This window comes from Plectrocnemia conspersa, unplaced genomic scaffold, assembly GCF_051122295.1.
Source record: "Plectrocnemia conspersa isolate PC_06_02 unplaced genomic scaffold, ASM5112229v1 ptg000005l, whole genome shotgun sequence".
Taxonomy (NCBI): domain Eukaryota; kingdom Metazoa; phylum Arthropoda; class Insecta; order Trichoptera; family Polycentropodidae; genus Plectrocnemia; species Plectrocnemia conspersa.
In genome coordinates, this window is record NW_028277169.1 from 31,105,762 (window position 1) to 31,128,467 (window position 22,706).

The 22,706-nt window shown below is 29.7% G+C and overlaps 1 protein-coding gene across 26 annotated transcripts in view; it reads right to left on the reverse strand.

Annotated features, from left to right (window-relative positions):
• Positions 1–3,454: 3,454 nt before the first annotated feature.
• Positions 3,455–22,706, reverse strand: part of Rbfox1 (RNA-binding Fox protein 1) — a 229,747-nt gene continuing 210,495 nt past the window's right edge. For 6 of the 26 annotated variants that reach the window (XM_088187019.1, XM_088187017.1, XM_088187021.1 and 3 more), the window contains 11 exons: positions 21,644–21,901; positions 21,412–21,465; positions 17,101–17,193; positions 15,812–15,866; positions 15,184–15,204; positions 12,745–12,943; positions 9,936–9,993; positions 9,562–9,582; positions 6,180–6,334; positions 6,030–6,093; positions 4,161–4,485 (listed from right to left, as the gene is read on the reverse strand). In XM_088187019.1, the coding sequence (XP_088043145.1) occupies positions 4,441–4,485; positions 6,030–6,093; positions 6,180–6,334; positions 9,562–9,582; positions 9,936–9,993; positions 12,745–12,943; positions 15,184–15,204; positions 15,812–15,866; positions 17,101–17,193; positions 21,412–21,465; positions 21,644–21,901 (1,023 nt within the window). In that variant the 3' untranslated portion in view covers positions 4,161–4,440. Of the gene's footprint in view, positions 4,486–6,029; positions 6,094–6,179; positions 6,335–9,561; positions 9,583–9,935; positions 9,994–12,744; positions 12,944–13,528; positions 13,794–13,899; positions 15,205–15,811; positions 15,867–17,100; positions 17,194–18,377; positions 18,546–18,904; positions 19,517–21,411; positions 21,466–21,643; positions 21,902–22,706 lie in introns of those variants that run through there. The other 20 variants (XM_088187012.1, XM_088187009.1, XM_088187032.1 and 17 more) reach the window with 17 other exon arrangements.

The window sequence follows — 22,706 nt, forward strand, 5'->3', positions numbered from 1 at the left end:
CTGAACTCGAAAATGCCCAGGGCAGTCTTACGACAATGAAAACAACTTGGCTGCTAAGTACAACTATATGTAGAAAAATCATCGAAAAATGACAGAAGTGCCCCTGGTCCTGATGCCTTAGATCAGGGGTAGGGAAGCTCCGGCCTGCAAGCTCATTTGGGTTGGCCCGCCGAAGGTAGGACTCAACAGTCAATAAATCTACCAATTTTTAATATATTTTTTTAAGTTAAAAAAAATAATTTAATTATTGTCACTTTAATTTATCACTGTGAAGTTGGTGGCTAAGTCGTGAGAACATGCTTATGAGATTTTACGAACTGCGGGATGAAGTCAAACAGTTCATGAAGATAAAGAGAAACCCTGTTAGTGAATTCAATGAAAATAAGTGCCTGTGTGATCTAGCGTTCATGATGGATATTACCAAGTATCAAACTGCAGAGCCCCAATCAGCTTCTCAGCTCTCTGCTTTCAAACGTGAAATAATTTAAAGCCAAATTAAAATTGTGGAAAGTGCTACTCGAAAGGAATAACACGGTACATTTTCCCATTCTAGAAGGACAAAAGCCTTTGAAACACCTAAATATGCCAGTGAATGTGCGAAGCTAATCGAGGCATTTAATGACGTGAAAAGCAAGCAAATGGAATTGAATATGTTCAATGTAGAACCGACTGATGTACCTGATAGTTCGAAATTATTCAGCTGCAAAGCGACGATGTGCTGAAAGCTAGTTACAACAACCTCCCACTGGTGAAGTTTTATAAACGTTACATAAGCAATGATGATTTTCCCACTTTGAGAGACATGTATTGAAATATGCATCTATGTTCGGAACTACTGCTGCGAGCAGTTCTTTTCAAAACTTACCACTGCAAAGAGGCAAACCTAGAAATCCAGTTGCGAGTAGCGACATCAGCAATACCAGCTAACATCTCACGCCTCACAGAGAAGCAGCTACAGCCATCACATTAGGGATGAGATAATCAAATATTTGATGAAAAATAGCAGACCTTTTTTTTAGTTCTGAATTTTGAATGGCCCGCGTATGATTTTATAAATATTCAAATGTCCCTTGAAATAAAAAAGGTTCCCAGATTTCATAAAATTTTGAATCAATAAGTTTTAAAACGTGTAGGTTAGGTTTGGGTTTGAACAGCAAATGAATGTTTCTCAATTGTCAAATTGAGTTTCATAGACATTTAAGAGTAGCATATAATTTCACTAGCGCTGCTTAGTTAAATTATATTTTTGCAGTAGAAATATATATCTACTGGTGAAAGTATATTTGGTAGCCAGATATTTATATTGTATAGTAAGATAAATTATATTTGTTTATTTTATTATTTCTTAATCTTCGCCATCTGCCTCATGACTTCAAGTCGAAAGTCTCAGCTAACTCTTATTTTGAAGTTACTATAGAACATGAGCACTGTTTTTTATATAGATTCTAAATACTTACGGGGACACGTAAGATTCTTTGGATGAGGTAAGGATAATGAAAAATAACACTGCATTATATTTAAACCTTCTTCTTAATGTAATTTATTTAATGTAAGTAAAATGAGTACACATTTGTGAGATTACGAAACAATGTATGGAATATAAAAAATAATCAACACATACATTTCACAAAAGTTAAATTAATCCAATACAGCAAAATAACATTATCACAATGAACATGATTATTGAAAAAATAAAAAATAACGATAAAATACCGAAAAAAGCATGACAAAGTTCTTTTAAATAATTACGTTGAATTAAAAAAAATTACCAGAAAAAACATTACAATTGTGCGATAATTTTGTGTGACATGGTAATAATGTGCAGAACGGAAGACTTTGTTCTCTATAAATTAATAAATTTTACTTCGCAATTACAATAGTCTTATAATATTAATTATGCGATGAGCACACTTTTTAATTATTGATGATTTTTATAACAATAAACAACTCTTTCGTCCGGAGGTATTGTGGTCACGCAACCTTTGGTGCAAACTCTTCAAAGAACTCAGTACAATACAGCACGCTTGCGAATTTGAGTAGAGAAGAAATTAAAATATGGTAATTGTACGCTTGAAAAAAAAATTATGCACCCAACGCAAGAGGTGATTTTTTTCTTTTTCGTATTAAAAAAAGACAACATTCCGAAAAATCACATCTTTTGATAAATCCAATAGAATGTAGAAAACTAACGATTATAATAAAATTCTAGAGCCTTGAAAAATAACCTTGACTTTTTATCATCATTATTATTTTTAATCATTATAATCTAAATTTATCTTACACACACTTATTTCAGCATTCACATTGGTCAAAAAGAATTACATATTCACACACTAAAAATATGACACAGTATGTTTTTTTATTAGAGAGATTTTTTGTCATGGAAATTTGTAATCGTACGATAACAATCAGTAATGCCGTCTAATTTTTTTTATCTATACCAAGCTTTCCATTTACTGTACAAATCCCTGTATCTACCAAAATAATTTTTGGCATGTTTTTTATTTTTTAATTATTATTGACGAAAAAAACTCTTACACGTTAGTCGTACTACATTATAGATAACTTGGATATGTCACATATAATTACCAATCGTACCAGGGATAATCTCAATTTTTCATTATAAATAAATATCAAATCAACAAAAAGATATACGTATACATACACATATGTACAGATGATGCAATTTCAGGTAGCCGTTGAAAAAATATTTTATTAAATTAATATTGTGCGATCAATTTAAAAGAGGCTATTAAATATCGAATTTATTAAAAATATTATTGTTTAGCTGTTGATAAAAATATACGATATACATAAGCTACCTTTAAATGTAACATCCATTTATTACAAAGCAATTGATCGTCATATTGTTTATAAAATATTAAATAATACAAAATTATCAATCCTTTTATAATAGAAGCACAACAAAAGGATTGTGTATATTTAATAAACTATACGCACAATCAATTGTCTATATATTTATGTATGTATAAATATATAAATATTATATATATAATTAATTTCTTATTGAACATACTATATAATATAATACACAATATAATCAGCTTTATGCAACAAAATGCAATATTAAAAAAATGGTAATTTCACAACGATGAGTATTGATACGTATCATCAATTTATATTATTAAAAAAATCACTAAAATATATTACTGAACAACAAATATTAACTTTAATTTCTAACGTTATATACAGTTGTCCGTAGAGAGACAAGTTATTCCATTAAATTCACTCTTATGAGTATTTTACAAATTTGTTCATTTCACGTATTGTTCGTATGATAAACTATATTACAAAATTTATCGTGAATGCCAAGTTTATTTCATTTCATTCTAATTTCAAGGATCGTAACTCCAGGCTAATCAACAATACAACATAATCAATGAAATTCATATTAAAAGAATTATTTGGTATTCATTACATAATAATATATGCGTATGTATGTATATATATATATATGTATATATAAGTAAAATAATGGTAAATTACAACTAAAAAAAAAGAAATAAAACAGTTGCGATATATTTAAAAAAAGTAGCGATGATTAGCAATTTGCTGTTTCCCTGGAAAATCTATAGTAGCCTAAAATGACTCACATTGAAAAGTATATATAAAAAGACTGGGTATAATTACAAATATATCATTTATAACCTATTCACTATGTAATACAAGAGCCGATATGTCAAGCCCCTAAACGCAGGGACAGATATTTAATTTGTAAATCTACGACTATGTTATGGACTGCAAAAAAATAATATACGGAACAATTTAGACGAACAGCGCTAGACGAAACAGCTTTTCAATTTACATCCATCCGTTAACTGCTTTATACTTTGAATAATAAAAAAATCATAACCCGAAAAATAAAATAAAATAACGCTATACTCCATTAAGACTATTTGCAAATTTGCCTAAATCTAAATCAAAGTACTAATAAAATATTCAATTTGAGAGAATTTACACATTACAATAAATTAGCGCATCGTCACCTAGCTGCCGACTCGACATTGAATGTGTACGATATTAGTCTTCTTTACAAATTAATATGTATAATAATTAGTAATCACTTTGGTATAAAAAGATTTACAGTTGACGCAATCTCAGTTGTTAATAAATCACAATGAAACATAAAAAAAATGATGATGACGACGGTGATCCAGCGAAGATACTGCATCAACCGTATACAGTAAATTAAAAAAATGAATTTTACTTTTTTAATTATTGGTTAAAGCCTCAGTTGGATAACCTCCATGTTCTGTTGAATTATTTGTACCATGTATATTAAATATATTTAAAATATACTCTTTCTCATAATACAACAAGCATCTTTATAGATGAAAATAGTAGTTCGACGAATTAACTTATGTAATTAATTTTCGTTATTTAGTCATGGATATTTTTTACATTTGGCATATAAGGAAGTCAATATGGAGCGAATCTGTTGTAACCGCTTCTGTATACGGTGGCCTGAAACGATAAAAATAAAAATATATTAATCATTGAAGTTTACACAATATACTAATTGTAAAAGAATTACAAGATTTTTGCCACGAAGACAAGATAACTCTGTTTAATCATAGGCAATTCGGTAGCATGCATTTTTATTCTTATAATTTTGATATTTGTTATCGGAATAAAATTAAAATAATTATCTACTCTGGTTGTTCTAAGAATGTATTCTGCCTCTGTTTTTGATTTGGCTAAATCGACGAGAAGTAAATGAAGAAGAAGCTACCAATAATCTAATTGAGTTTTTAATTTCTCACAGCAGAAATTAACCCTCAATGTTAATAGCCCTATTATGGCGCTAAACAATTGATATTCACAAAAAAACTGTGCAATGGAACGCAGTTGTGGCGGCATTCAAACATATTGAATTTCTTAGCTTTCGCCTTAGGACAGCCACTCAATTGAATTTACAGTGATGAATGCTTCTATCATGGTCAATTGTATGACGGATGAAAATAATTTAATTAAAAATAAAGATGCAATATAAACAAATGAATGGTAGTTTTTTGTGCATAAATTTTCTTCTTCTTTTAATTCGAAAAATAATGCAATTTTCGAAGCAGGATATGCTTCAACTTCGTTTTTTTATATACATATATTTTTGGTGGATAATTTTTTATTTAAAAATTGTCGTAGGAATATAAAAAGATGAAATGTGAGGAAGAAGTTTCTGAGAAAGTGCATTGATTTTTTCTGTGGTCATCTTCGAAAGGTGCGAGCGAATGTTGTCGTGGTTTGAAATTAACCTTAGGTGATTTATAAGAGCACTTTTACTTTGCTCGAGTTGAAACTCACAAAGCATATATGTAGTGTAACTGGAATTTTTTATGGCAACAAATTAATTGGTCAGAATTTAAATCAATTTTAGCCAGAATACAAGTCAGATCCTATCAAACGGTTAGAATAAAAAAAGCATACGGTCAGAATAAAAATATAGGAGGATCAGAATTAAAATAATGAATGGTTGCAATTATATTTTTTCATGGTCAAAATAAATAGCAAATGGTTAAAATAAAATAGAATATTTCAGAATAAAATTATAGAACGACATTTAAATAAAAAAAATATCATTTATGAATATAAGTGGGCAATAAATTATTTATTTTAGAAATATCTTATGTCTTGCTTGCACCTAAGTTGTTAATCAAAACAGTGAACACCCCATAAATAACTCCCAACGAATCTATTTATATGTATATAGGAACGCGAAGGAGTCTTACTAGATTCCACATTGAGTCTCATTGGCCACGAGGTCAATCACCCCTAGGGTTCTCACCCCCTAAAGCCTTAAAACATATTGATAATGACCATTATGCTGACCATCTGTCACTGAATGTAATTTATTATCTACTATTAAAAAAAATGCTTATGGTCAAAAATGTTTGATGTATATAAACTAACCCAAATAAGTTTTAACGATCTTACGATGGTGAGCATATTCAAATATACACCCAAAACACTTTATAACACATATTCTAGTCAACTATTCAAGCTATACATACCCCATAACCAGCAACTGGACCTATACCGTGACTAAGGTAAGGATCTGCGTAATCTCGTGCATATCTGTAAAATATATAATAAACATACATTAATTTCGGATATAAGAGAATTTCGATATACTCGTTAGGTACTTTGATAATAATAATTACCCAGCTACAGCTGCGTAGCTCGCTACGGGTTGAGCTGCCGCTGCGCTGTAAGCTGCTCTCGCAACGGCGAAGTTAGCCGCTGCCAATCCGGCGTGTGTCGAAGTCAACGGCGACTTTATCAGAGGCGAAGAAGCTGCCGCAGCAGCTGCAGCTGCCTGTTTAGCATAAATTTTTAGTATCGAGATACACAACACTACGTGTGCACATATACATTCATTCACGCCTGACACTTACTAATAGTTTTGTATAAATTTTAAAAATAAGTCTGTATTCAAAAAAAATATAATTTATATATGAAATGAACATTTTAAAGTTCCGGGAGAACCGCAATATAATCTGAATGAGACATAAGCCGAGAATACCTAGTCAAAGGATTTTTTGTATATATTTTTTATGTAGTACAACCATAATATTATAATGTGACCTAATACTCTTTGACGTATTTAAAGTGAGGTGTGAATATTGGTATAAAAATAAATGTGAATAACTCTGCTATTCCTCTTTCTAATTAACCAAAAATTGTATTATATTTGTTACATAATACTTAAGATTTGTACACCTATACTTACAATATTGCAATACATATAAATTGTTTACAATATCCCAATAAATAAAGCAAGAGCATTCAGTTCAGTATGACATAAGTCTAATTCGTAGATTTTTCTGAATTCAAGTGACAAGTAAAATAAAACCTATATGGAAACAAATTCATATTAATAAATAGGAGTGTGTGTAAGAACTTTTTAAGACAGAATATTTTGTAAACTTGACTTATATAAAAATCCATAATTATCTAGTCTAAAATTTGGTTAAGAATATGTCCTCATAATAACATAATTAATACATAGTATAAAATGAAAAACACCCGAGATATTCACATTTTTACATTCTAGCAATATTTAAGCCTCACCTTTATATAATATATATAATTAATTATAATGCGTGATATCTGATTTTATTCATCATCGTACTATCCAGTCATAAAGTTTTGTACATGCAGAAGTATATGTGTTAAGAAAACCTTTCGATCGATGTTAAGGTTTTGATCTATCGTTCAATCATTTTTCATACGTTGTTAGTTTAGATTCGTCCGTATTATTGTAACGACTATACCTCCTAGCTGATTTGTTACGTATTAATTGAAACATACTCACGAAAAACGACGATAATTTTCACGTACTATATATTTGTTCTCCACAAACGAAAAGAACAGCACAACTCAACCGACACATAGGATAACACACAACACGGTCTGAAATAAGCTGAACTAACTTCCATAGCCAATCGAAGATATTTATATATAAAAAGAGGTATAACAACGCATTGTTTTTTTTTTGTCTAATCAAAGGCATGCTTTTCGTATATAGTTGTATATATAATGTATGATAATTAAAGAGTTCCAAAAAAACAAATATAATGAACGAAGCAATATCTTTCGATAAATACGACATGCATTAAGTATTTTCTTTTATATCTTGTTATAAAATTAGTGTATTTTACACAAGAGAAGTGATTGAGGAGAAAATTTGTATATTATATTTATTAAAAAAACAACATTTATAACAATAACTCAAATGCCGAATATCTGACTCATTAACAAAAAAGTGTAAAGATGCAAGAAGTAAAAATATAATCATTTAACACCGAGAAATTAACAGTTTATTTTTGTTAAATTAGATAGTCGCGTATTTAATACACTATTGTTTGTGCTTTATTTTATTAATATTAGGTTGCTACATAAATAACGTCCCTTCGTGATTATTTTTTGTGACTTCTATAATTAATATCAAATATATCTTGAGTGCAAGAAAAAACATTGGTCATTCAAAAAAATAATTCTAGAGTGCATGCAATTAAGAGTATAGCTCAAAACTCATATTTTAATAAGAGAGTCGTAGTAAAACTAATGTAATTTCATTTTGATTAATTAGTATGAAAAAAGTATTTTTCCTCATTATTGTATATTATATAAATGCTGAAAATTAGTGACATGAAAGTTTTTTTTTATGTTATTTTCTTATTAATTTAGTAAATGAATCTTAAATAAACATATAAATAATTTTATGTCTATCACCGATAGGAGCCAATTAATTGGCTTTAGTTGGGCTAACAAAAAGCCAATATTTTGGCTATGCGTCTAAATTTATTTTAAATAGTCGTAATATTTGATCAATAAAAAATATAAATACTACTTGAAATAATTAATTAATTAAATTATTTAAAATTATATTTTATTTTTAACGTATGTAATAATGGAACTGCAAAGTGGAAACAATCGAGATAACAACTAGTGACGCCATAAAATAATTGCTGATCACGTGACCAAAATGTGAGTTTGATATAACTTTCATTGGAACACATACAACTTTTAAAAATATATTGAATCAAATTTTGTCTGATTATATAATATTATAATATAGTAAAGATACCATAAAAATGACATGTCTGATATTGATTCTAGACGCCACAGATACAGCAACTTAATTTGAATACATCTGTAACTTATGCAGCAATTTAATATTAAAAAATAAAATAAAAGTACAACAGTCTATTTTTTTTTGTTATAAATCATTTTTATGAGTTTATTTAACCAGAAAAAAATGGTGAATCTATGTTAACCTATTTGCTGAGTGATTTTTACCATAATCGACCCGTGTCTATATAAATACGACTAACAACACAACGGCAATAAGAAGTCATCCAAAAAATTACAATATTGCCAAAAAACTATATGCGTGATATATATATTATATGTTAAATGTTAGTATTCTCACAGTACTACTATTAGACTATAATATAATATGCATACGTAGAAGTGCTTCAAAAATGCGCATACGTTTCAGAACGTGAATATTGTAGATTCCGAAACCTCCAAAAAGCATTTCGAGACACCCGTCACGTATTAAACACAACTATGATGTATATATAAATATACATATACACGTATATAACTACTTGTTTCTTGTCTCATTACATTTCAGATGTGCCACTGCAGTCGATGCATCCGATAAGTGGTAGATAAAAAAATTAGTCACGACAATACGTAAAACATGTGAACCACCGAATACGATAGATATACAATAAAAAGCACAAATAGGTCCATTGTCATCGGGAAGCTCCCACGATTAATCACAACTCCACCAAGAAAAGTATATATTTTGTAAATATACGGAAAGTGTACGGAAGTGTGCAGCTTTTGCCAATACATTAGGTATTTTATTATATATAATAATGTAGCTATGTATATGGTAGCGGGATAACTCGTACAATACTTTGATAATATATAAACACATAACCGTGGCACAAGTACAATATCTACAGGTAAGTAAGCATGATTAAAAAAAGAAAGCATTAGCAAACAAATTTTAGTTGACGGCTTTACCTCCACGACGGGCTTGGCGGCCTGGAACAAGAATTATTATGCTTCGAATTTTTTTTCACCCATATGTACTTATCAAAACGATTATATTATATATGTATAAAAAAATGTATTTATATAGTAATAAAAAAAATATTATTATATAAAACATATAAAATGTATATGTGTATATCATTTATCTTTATTTTAGACTGTCTTTATTATTATGCATTAAAATAAAATTAAAATAATTTCATAATAAAAAAAAATCATACACACACTCACGCATGATATGGACGTGGACGTTATGTTATCAAGCGTAAACTAGTCTAAAATTTCTGTACGAAACGGTGATATTCACATATAAAGGGATCTAGGTGTTTAATCAATTTCTTTACCTGTAATCTATAGCTGGGGTCAGCCGCAGCAGCTGCCAAGTACGGGTCATAGTACACACTGTAGATAGAAAAACAAGCAATTACGATTTGAGCGATTGGACTAGTCGGCGAAAGAGATCATCTTAAATTTTGTCAATAGAAGCAAAAACTTACGGTTGTATTTAAAATTAAGTATACACACGTAACTATAATTATTTAAATTTAATCAACAACTGAGAACTGAAAATTATTTAGAATTAGAAATTGAACGATATTGAAAAAAATATATAAATAATTTAATCAAGCATACCTTTGCAGAATTACATTACCTACTTCAAATTTAAAACTATCGTATTTATTAATAACTAAATTAATTAAAAATTTAAAAGGTGCTTCTTATATCGTATCACCCTCTGCAGTTGAAAGTCTTCATAATATTTTTTCTATAGATGCAATGATCTTCTAATGATTTTTCATCTGTATATGAAAACAAGGATAAGCTTTAAAAAATGAAGTAAAAATATTTAATAATAATAATAAAGATTTATAAACGCGAAATTAAAACATCCCTATTCTCAAAGATATATATATAAAAATATCAATAAAACAACATCATTACGAATGCGTTAAAATCGTAAGCCGATCAAGATAAAAAAGCTCGATTAGTATTAAAATATATAGAGCAAAAAACCGAATTTACACATATGTACAAGTGTGAAATATCAAGAGTAAAAAAGTCTACACAACATTCCAAATCGCATGCTTAAAACATTAGTTTACGTGTTGATTAATAAAAATACATATTTACAAACTTGTGTAGTTATATTAACATTTAACTATAATCGATATGTTTCAACAGTTTCATGCACATCGAATATTTATATTAATCACAAAAATTACACAAAAAAAGTGTGGTGTATATGTGATATAAATAATGACAATGATTTATGATGACATGATGAGGATGATAATTAAAAATATGAAATGAAAAAAATCTAACCTTATGCTGAAAGTTTAAAACTTGGTGGATGCTTTTAGTAAATATATGAATCGAATGATTCCTGTTTGATCTTGGTAACAGGTGATAGAATGTTTTTTTATTAATTTTGTTTATAATTGAAGATGGAAGAATGAAAACCATACTGCAGAGTAGTGAATAAGGACGATTTTTAAATTACTTGTTAATAAAATATCTGAAAAGTTAACAAAATATATAATGACTGCATTGTGCCTCCCGAATCATCTGCATAATTTAAATAATAACAATAAAAAAAACATAATAGAAATAATTTATAACATAATGACTCATATTTCGACTGTGCGCCAATCAATAAATAAGTTGTCTCATATTGAATTTTTTTAATAGAATTTATTTTATTTAACTCTTTAGTTACCGAGGCTTTTGTGTTACATAATAAAGAAAATGTTTTTTTTTCACACAATGCAAAATTAAAAGAAAAAATAATGATATTTACGAAGAAACTGAATAGCATCTTAAATTTCAATCGTCGGTGGGTTAAAACAGTGCTAATATGGGTCAAATTAAATTTATTTAATAATTCAAAGTATGCCAAAAAAATAAATACGGAATCATTTTACTGTCGGCTAAGTGTTACAAATTATTTCTTTAATGATCACGTTTTGAATCTGGCAATTCTTGCTAAATATATTGTATTTCGGCAACTAAAGAGTTAATTCTTAAATTATGATGTTGGCAAGTACTTTAATTAATTAAAAATATATAGACACTGACATTTTTTGTGACTTTTGTGAATATGAAATTAAAATTAACTCTTAAATCCGGAAAATGCTTTTTTTACTACAAGATTGTTAATCTTTACTTATTAACATATCTATAAAAAAAACGTGTAAACAAAAAAAATCACGTTTTAATTTTGCAAATTTTACGATGTTATAACTGAAATGAGAAAAAAACCCTAATAATATTTTTTATTTATATACTATTAAAACTATGTTTAAAAACAGAAAGATTAATTCTGCATTAATTATTATTAATTTAAACCTAAATATTATAAAATCAAAGAGTAAGCTATAATAATAAAAAACTGCAAATAAATAAAATGAATCAAGTTTACAACCATTAATAAACTATTCAATATATCACTCGCAACTAACTTCATGCAATATTTAACGCATTAAGTTAAAAATGTCAACTTTTTCTTTTTATATAAATTAAAAACGGTTTCCCATTAAAATTTGTGATTTACACTGCTTTTCCTATCTAAGATTTGTTAAGTGTGAAAAGCAAAAAATTACAACACATTTAAAATATTATAGAACGTAATATAGATTTAATTATTAAAATAATTAAATCTATATTACGTTCGCAAGATATTTTTAAAAGCTTGAGATTATTATGGATGAACAGACTGACACAAAAATTTTGCTATCACGCGAAAACGCGGGAATGGAATAATGTGTTTTATAATATCCACAGTAAATTTTGATTATTTGATTATCAAATGAATGCTATAATAGTAATAAATTACTATTTATGGTTTTATATTTAATTTGGGGAGAATGTGACCTGTGGGGTTAAATTCTATACATATTTATTTGACGAAATGAACATAGATGTCATTAGAAAATATTTATAATTTAACTTGTGAATAGTATAAATTAGTGACATTTGCCACTTTTGTGTCAAACAAATATATCTTTTACATCAAATATGAGACAACCTGTTACGTTCATAGAATATATAATTATTTGTGGAAATTAAAGTTAGACGTTATTGAATGGCGCACAATGTGATCGGATGAAGATGATAGTGTGATTAAAAAGTTGTTACGTGTGAGCGTGTACTTACTGTGAATAAGGATGCAAAGCTGCGGCCAACGGAGCAGTGTGGCGGGCAAACGCGGCAGCCGTGGCCTGTGAGACTGGAACAGCAGGGGAGGGAGCAGCGCCGGGGGAGGCGGGAAAGTGCGCGAGGGCAGCAGCGGCTGCTGCACGTCCTAACGGCACGTGCCGCCCTCGCTGTACGGCCACCCCTCTCAGGGCCGCCGCTACATGCACAACACACACATACAAAATGCAAAATGTCACTACCTTCATGTCATGTCACTAAACGAACGGCCACAGCTGCACTCGGTTAAACCAAAATTACAGAGAAAGCGTCACGCATCGCCCATCACCTATCATGCTTTTTTGTATTGTATGTATGTATAGTAAATATTAAAAAATATAAATAAAACGAGACGTATTATATATGTAATAAAAAAAATGCTAGTCTCCGCCAAATCGTGCACACAAAGCTATTAGATTATATTAAAATAAACCAACGACATCAAAGGTAACAAATTAGCGTTACGACGTAAACCGTCGCCGACATCATCGACACTGGACAACTAAATCATATATATAAATTTATATATATATAAACTCGAAACTCTTTGAAATTTTGTAATTCTTCGCCCAAAAGATAAAGTCATTGACCAGTGTAATTTTATTGCTTATACGTAGACAGTCTACAGAAACGACGGAGAATGTCATACGCCAACGTATTACCCTTAAAATCACATCTTGCAGTGTGAATCTAAAATAGGCAAAATATATATATTTGTTAGATCAGTTAGACAAATATGAAAAATAGTACACAGGAAAACTTGTGCAATCCCGAGCGACAGTTACACGATTGGTGTGATGATAATATATATATATATGTATATAAAAATTAGAAAACAACTACAAAGAAAAACAAAGATGTCTGTTTTTATTTAAAAGGGATGCTGCGTTAAAGGGCGGGTTGGCGATACCTCCTGCGCTGGGCGGCGTGCCTCGGGGTGAGCACTATTGAGGGCGCCGCGGGGGACGGGGGCGCGAGCCATGGCCACGTCACGCCAGAGACTCGCAATCCTACTGACACACAACCACCCACTCACATACTGACTCACATAATTTAACGACTAATTATTAACAAAAAAAAAAAAACATACAATGTACAACTGTGATCATATTTTTTGTTTTATATCTTACTGGGGCGTTTCTTTTTAATTGACAGTTTTGAAAATACAGGTAGCATGAGTTTTTGAAAGTCACGTATTCTATTTTAAATCAGCTAAAAAGACTATAATACGTAACGATCAAAAACACATTTATTAGACTTACTTCTAGCTTATAAATTAGCATAAATAAATATTGAGTTATGAAAAACCTAAATTAAAAAATCATTGATGACGATGAGCTAAATATCTATTGGCAATAATTGACTCTGATTATTTCATTAATTTAAAAATCGGTACTGTTGTTATTATTAAATAAATTAAAAATACACACTGATTATTGTACATCCATATCATAATCCCTCTTCAAAAGTGACATTGAATATCGAAGGATATTCGAACATGTGTCGAATAAGGGAGTGAATTAATTTACTGCATTGCTGTTTAATTTTTAATATACCGTCAAATTAAAATCAAAGATGAATCTGAATACACAGTGTTGCGATTTAATTCCCGGATTGACGCTGCAGCACTCGAGTGGTGTTTTTTATAAATGACAATGGTCAGTAAAGAAGACAATCAACAACGTAATGCCGAAAAATTAACAGTAAAACTTAGATGCATATTCATAAAGATTGTTACCGCTCCGACTCCGAACGTTGCACTGTTATGTATGGTTGATATTGCACTAATAAAATATGGTGCTATAGAAAATTTCTAATAAATATCTAATAAAATAAACTAATCAAAGCATAGAATTAGGCTTGCTTCAATTCATTTATTTCCATTTTGAATATGCATCTTTGGCATCAATCGAGAGTTGTTAGGCAAGATAATTAAATATATTTTAATAATATTTACAGATGTATTATTTTCATTACATAAGTTTTACTTTAATCGTCATACATTAATTAAAAAGTGACACATCTCAAATTATGAATTGTTAAATTTTGCTATTTTTTTTTTTTTGTAAAACACTTGAGTTGTGTCACTTTTGAAGAGGGTGTGCGATATGTACATACACATTATGTAGATATAAAAGACAAATGGCAGCGTTTACTGTGATAACAAAAATTTATTACTTGCATTCAATGGCAGAGTCACTCAAAAATAAAATAAAGTAAAAAAAAAGGAAATTAACATGCCATCAATATTCCAATCAAATATGCCTATTTCCATAACCATTTTACTAGCAGATGTATATTATTGTAACACATATGTACGCACGTATAAATTCATTTATACGAACGTACATATTAGATTAACGTTTTGTAATAATTGAACGCGACAACGTCGAAACATACCTTCTGGCCACTGAACGCACACTGAAACAAACGGAAAAGGTTAGGTTGGAATTAATTACTTCTAACGACAATTTCAATTCGGGATTCATATACATTAAATACTTAAAATAATATATTCAAAGCTTATATGGGTAAAAATCGTTTACTAAGAACATTTACTGACTATTTGTTGAGACGAGATCTTTCATATTTGTTTGTTGCGAGTCAATAGTTTTTCATTTACAAGCGGACGTAAAGATCTCTTCTCAGTTTATGCACATTAGTGTAATTCTCCTACTACACACATAAGACATTGTAAATCTCACGCACGCGCACACTAAACGAAGCAGACACGTGTATCGAGCAAACTAATCAGCCACGGAAGGATGTGTGAACGATCAGTAGAGTTGTTTAGAGAAGAAGATAAGAACGGATCAGAGCCATTCGTCACGTCTACGTGTGTATAGATACAAAACATGAAATGAGAAAACGTTCCTCACCCAATCCAGAAACTGACCGGTTCCTAGTCAGTATTACTGATTGAATGAAATGAGAATAAGTTTGTATAACAAGACTCTACGCATTTTTTAAAAATGAACGATAGCTTCAAGATTATGTCGGTGACAATGGTATAAGATAAAATGCTTACCATTTGGAACTGTCGTCGGTTTCTTAGTTTGTACTCGCGCCGTCGCATTATTGACCTAACGCATACAAAAAGTGTGTTATTATATTGTATTGGAAGTTTGCAGTATATAAGTTCAATTATACTAATTATTCTAAAAAAATATTTGACCATCATTTCATAAACATTATATTGATCTCAATTTAAAAAAATGTATGATTCAGTATAAAATAATTTAATTTTATAAGTATCGTTTATGAAATGTTGGCAGCATTGCTACAAAAATATAAGTTTTATTTTTTGTTTTTCAATGTTATGTAACGTATATTTTTCTTCAAAATAATTACTTTATACTTATTATTTTGTAGCAAGATAATAATAATAATAAAACTAATGTATGAAAAATAATTGTAACTAAAATGAAAATAAGTTCTTCAATTGATGCAAATCTGATTTAGTCTTCATTTACGATTTAAATTTATCTCTTCTTTAAATAATGATAACTGAAAATGAACTATGCTATATTTTTAAGTAGTCGTATTATTCATTATTAATTGTAATATATCAATGAAATTAATATTGTTTTTTTTTTTAAGTTATTTCTTTAACAATTATAATGTAACTTCATGAGAGCTCACAGATCTTACCTCACTTCCATCCAGGTGGTTAAAGTTTGTTCTACAATCTCTCTCTCTCTCACAACCTTTTTATCATCGGCACTTTAATTTAGCCGTCTAGAGAGTGAAGGGATAACACAAAAATATGATATATTTTTGAAGACTTAAAATTAACATCGCATTGATGTGAATATCCGATCCGAATGGATCGGATATTCATACCAACGCTTAAAAATACATAAAACTAAAAAAATATGTGGTTGAATCAGTCAGAATCGCTCTCAATTACTATTTTAACTAATAAAAAATATCGATCTGTACGCGCGGCGATTCCGACTAATACAACGGGCGGGATAAGTTTCAGTAGGTGTTGGGGCAAAGGGATAGTTCTGCAGTCTGTAGTAAACCAAACCTTCGGTTATACAAATATATATATATAGAGTAAATATAATCACAAAAAAGTCAAAAAATTACATAATGAAAAATTTGCAGCCCATAAAACATTAGTAGGAATTTAATAATAAATAAAGAATGTGAAAAGAAAAGCAAAAAAAAATGATCTTTGGTAATGAATCATATCAACAACGCTGGCACGGTGTGTCTACAGAGCAGAAGGGAACAGGGTCGGGAGCGGGAGGTTTTTTTGTTACAAGTTAAGTGCTACCACAGATGGTAAATCATAGAGATCATGCACACCTCTATCTTTCTGCCCTCAACCACGGTGCCGTGAAGTCTCTCTCGTGCGCGCTCCGCATCACCACTATTTGCGAATGTTACAAAACCGAATCCCTGCATGCAAGACAGACAAAACATGCATTAAAAACAGCGTCGCTCAAAAACAACGTGCAACAAAAATTAACATGTATGCATCGCATATTGTATCGGAGAGGTTTCATGTATTCAGAAATTGCACTTTGAGCGTACGTTACATTGTATAATAAAGCATTTGAGATCTAAACACATTAAACAAATGATAAAACAAGGTGCTTTCCCCGACGTACTATATATAATAATAATAATAATAAGACAGTCCTATTAAATGACGAGAGTCCACCATTTACAAACATTCTTATTTAGATATAAAAAAAAGCATCTGGAATCTTCTATGTAATATAATATGTAAATATACGGAATGTGTTTGCCGTCATATCTATTTCAGGCCAATTTGTAGCAATCAGCGCACCAAAAGAAAAAAATTATTCATATTGTTAAGCGCGTATGATTTTCGGCAATCGTTTTCATACTCCAATATACCAAATCAGACAATTATCATCATAATTACAATTTTTAATATGTGTTAGAGTTGCATAAACTAAAAGAGGTGACAGATCGCCTCGCGAATGGTGTAAATCATAGACGGCCTGTCTCTATCACCACACGCATGACACTTTAATTTATAAAACAATCGATAACAGGAATTAAGTACCTCGTATTCTTCACATCAATAGGCAAAAAATAAGTTTCTATAATAATTTATTAAATAATTATATTTTATGCTTGTACAAAAATTATGCAAAAACATCTTTATCTATTTGTATAATTCTTCTACGAAGACCTTATTAATAAAGCTCTTAAGCTATAGAAGATTAATATAGCTCCAAATTTACCCAAACTAGACACGACAATAAAAACAACCCGAACACAAACACAATATATAAAATATGTACACTATGTCAACTACCGCATTTTCTCCAATAAACACAACAACCAGATGACATTTCAAGCATGTATGTCTCTATATATATAAATCTTAAGCAGACAAATGTAAACACTAAGGAAAATATATATGTATCACTCAAGTGGGGGCAGATCAAGACAATTTTGAAATAGTACAAGATCGCTAAAGACAAAATTTTTACTCAATTCATTCAAAATACAACTGTCACATATCATAAAAAATTACTATATATATATATAATATATAAAACACAATTATAATCAAAAGCGAAATATAATGATAGTGGACTCTGTCGGCAAATACAAAATCATAGATCTAATAGTATCTGTCCGAGTGGCTTATAGTATTTATACGATAGGGATGATTACTAGTTTTCTTTTATTCTTTTTTCTCGTATTCGAACATCTTTCTCATCTTGGCAATCGGACGCATCTCATCGTTTTACTCGTCGGCAACTTACCATCTATATAAAATTTTAACACAACGTCATAATTTAAGCAGCTAGTTCAAAACTATATTATAAATATCATCAGAGACAGAAAAGTGATAATGATTAATTATAGCATGACCGCAAAGTTTATATACGTATAAAAGCACTTCCTCTTTGTACCAAACATATAATCTTTGGTTTAAACGACAGCGACGACGAGCGGAAGTATGTATTCGCAATAATAACAATTAAACAGGTCATTTGCCAAGAGTTGATACTACAGAAGCTGTGATCCAAAGCCACATTCAAATATGTACAAAATTCGGGTGCCAAAGTTATATATATGTATATATAATGTACTACATTTAACAATAAATAAAAATCGATCCACATTACAAATATCAAATAATATGTATGTATTCTTTTTATAGTAATTAACGTATCTATAATATATGTATAAAACGTGCCTCTGAGTATCTGAGTACTAGAATGGCTTTAATGCATAACTAATCACACACACATTTTTTAAGAAGATAAAAATAATTTTGAACCTGCTTATAAAATAAAGGGTCAAAAATTTAAATTTTGACAGATTACACTTTACACAATAACCCATAATAACATTGTTTTTTTAGTAGACAATCTATAGAAAAATAAATTCGACAATATTATCACCCACATAGAGGCTCTACAGAACAATTAGACGCTAATAGCAGAACAAGGTGAATATTAATTATTAATATTAATGTCAGTAAAAATTATCTGCTTATCGAGTGTGGGTTAATAAAAAAAATACTTCCACAAATCACTAAGGCGGACAACGGTCTGTCCTATTATAACAACAAAATAATAATTTAAAATTTAAAAAACATACAAATAAATTCTATCACAAATAAAAGGATCACGGGAGTTGTGTAGGTGTTGTTAGATTTAGTGTTTATTCAATTTTCAAATATCACAAAATTTTTGCAGTGATCGCACGTCACGTCATATAAGTTGAAAAGCTATAACAAAATATATAAATATATATATATATATAATATATAGAAGAAAAAAACACAAATTAAACATTCAATAACTAATGTGCAAAAACCCCAATCAATACGCAAAATTCAATGTTTGCTTTTAATAATTATGCAAAAGAATAACATCAGCAGTGTAAAATGCCTCATTTTTATAATGATCTCTCTTTCATTGAAAACTTTTCTATTAGAACGTTAAAAAATCAACACTCAGATAATCAGCGTGAAGTATGAAATGCATTTCAAAAACTTTTCGCAAGTTACGACATTGTGTACATACATCAAAACGATAAGTATACAAAACAAATATAAAATAATAATAATAATAATAATTACATTATTTGCGTTAAGCTTGTATCTAAAACAACAAAGTTATTCGATGTAAGCAAAGTCTAAACAAATCTAAGGTTAGTCGATAAAAATAAACATATTATAAATAGATGTTTGAATAAATAACAAAATATATAGCTTTTTTGTTAATTAGACATACAGTGATTAAGTTGATTTCATCATAAACATTTTGAAACACTTAAGATAGTTTGTTATTGATTTATAATAATATAATGATAAATCTAATCGACGGATAGGAAGGAGCAAATACATGATAGAAAGCTTTTCAACAAATAAGCAGAGAGACTTGTGCCATCTGATAACACTATCTGTTCATGATTCAACAATCTATATATTAATATATACATATACACCTATTAATTTAAGATATACAAACAAACTAAAAACATTGTCATAAAGAATGGTGTATATAAGTGAAGTGGCGTAGACGAGGCATCTGACACTGTATGACAGTGTAATGAAATTTTTGAAAAATAATACAAATAAATATTATGTATCGTATTAACAGAGGAAAATGGACTACTAAGGTGAATTATCAAAATATGTTTCACAAGGAAAGCGGTCACATTAAGCAAAAACAGTCCAATCAATATTGACAATATTTGAAATTACTCTAATCGGATAGTGAGAAAATATAACAATATAACAAAAATTATATATATAAAACGGGAAATCACAAAAAATTGCTAATGTAACTCGTTAAGCGGATATTGTAAAAAAAGGAAGTATTTTTTTCAGTAATTGTAATGTATTTACACACATATATATAAATAAGAAATTTATTAATAATATATCAATGGCTTTTATAAAAATATATATATATATGTAAAAATGTGGAGTTATAGCATATGTATATTTGAAGTACAAATAAATAAAATTTAAATTAAAAACTATTCATATATTATCATAAGATCTGGAAGACATGTCTTTGACAATCTATCTTTTAACAATAAATTAATATGTATAATATATAAATAAATAAAATTAATAAAGTTATAATGCCGAATACGGCTTTACACAAAAGCATGTCCTCGTCACATAATTTGAGCACATTTATAAAAAATTTACTTTATCTTTGTTTATTGTGTGTCAAATCAAAACTGTTTGAAATCTATATGATGTATCTCTCTCATTGACTGCTGCACATGTTTCAAAAACACGTCGAGTTTATAATTTATATATATTTTTAATTTAACTTGAACCGAACCAAATAAATTAAAAAGTAACAAACAACATGAAATACGAAGCTAACTGACAACTGTGTATGTATGTATGAAAAGTTTTCTCGTCGGTGCTTTCGCAAGAAACATTTGCAGAGTGAATTCGGTGATATAGCTAATCAAGAAACGACACTCTGCACGAAATGTTGTCGACGAAACGTTTCAAAAGCAAAGTGGAAATAACATCAAAGATTTAATTTTGACAACATTTTTTGCAGAGAGCCCAATGTCTAATAATAAAATCATCATTTTATATCAATTAATAATATCTCAAAATGTAAGATGTAAAAATAGTTTGATTCCTACCTTCGAGCCTCGTTCATTAAATATTATCTCTACATCAAGAATAGTCCCGTATTGCTGAAAATAAAGCATAGCAAACATTAGATAGATGCGATATAAACATACGATTTCTAATCATCTTTATATGTATAAGATTGTTCAAAATGCTACAAATAAATTGATGATAACAAACATTAATAATGTGAGTCTTTGAACAATCTAATAAGACATATAAGGACATAGTTTGTATACTCACTCCAAACATTGTTCTAAGGTCAGGATCTCTAAACCTGAAGGGTATATTGGAGACATGTAATCGCTTCGGTTGACACAGAGCTTTGTCGGCGGCGGCCTGCGCATTGGCCCCTACCGCTACCAGGTTTGTGACTCCGGGCGTCGCACCGGCTCCGGTCACAGAAGCTTCAGACACAGCGCCGACGACGGCGCACGCTCCGACAGCGCCCACGGCCCCAGACACAGGTCCCTCGGGCTCCGTTTGCTGCAAGCCACCAGTCTCCATGGGAAATACACATCAACGACATTTCAAAGGCGGAAGACGAAAAGCACAAATAATAAACTAACACTATAAATAACGACTACGTACGCCACAAACAAAACTGGACATACACACACTATAAACGGGAATAAATCATATCTCGAAAATTATAAAATCTATGCTAATAGTCAAAATGCATATTATTTAGCTGGTATATACATAAATACAGTTTTCCAGTTTCAAAGTAAAAAAGACGCAACATAAATTCCATTTGAAATAACTAAAATTAAAAATAGTTTTGCATACTAGGGTTATAAAAGATAAAACGTATTACTACTTTTAAATATAAATTTCTACACCATATTTTCAAACCATTAACCTTGAACAAACAAGCACCTCAACAACGACATTGTTTCAATACACTAAAGTAACTAAAGTCTCGTTCCGACGAAATTTACTAGTGAAAAGCGAGTATTTTTCAGTACGGTACGATCTCCTATGAGCTTTTTAGATCATAAAAGTTCTTTGAGCGAAAATTGACACGAGACTGCGTCTAGATTCCCTAGGGGCGTATCTTTGTATCGTAAAGTTGTGTTCATCGATTTTTGCAGACATGAGAGAAAAAAATATGCGAAGAGTCCAAGTCGACATGAAGTGGCAACTTAATTTATATAATGTATACAACAAAAAAAAGACATCCCAAGATTAAAATTGAAAAGTAAAACAGCTCGAGATTCGATTAATGAAAAAGTTAGGGGCGTCTGAAAAGTTTAATCGGCGAAGGGACCGCGCAAAAACGCACAAAAGATTACAGGAGAAATTT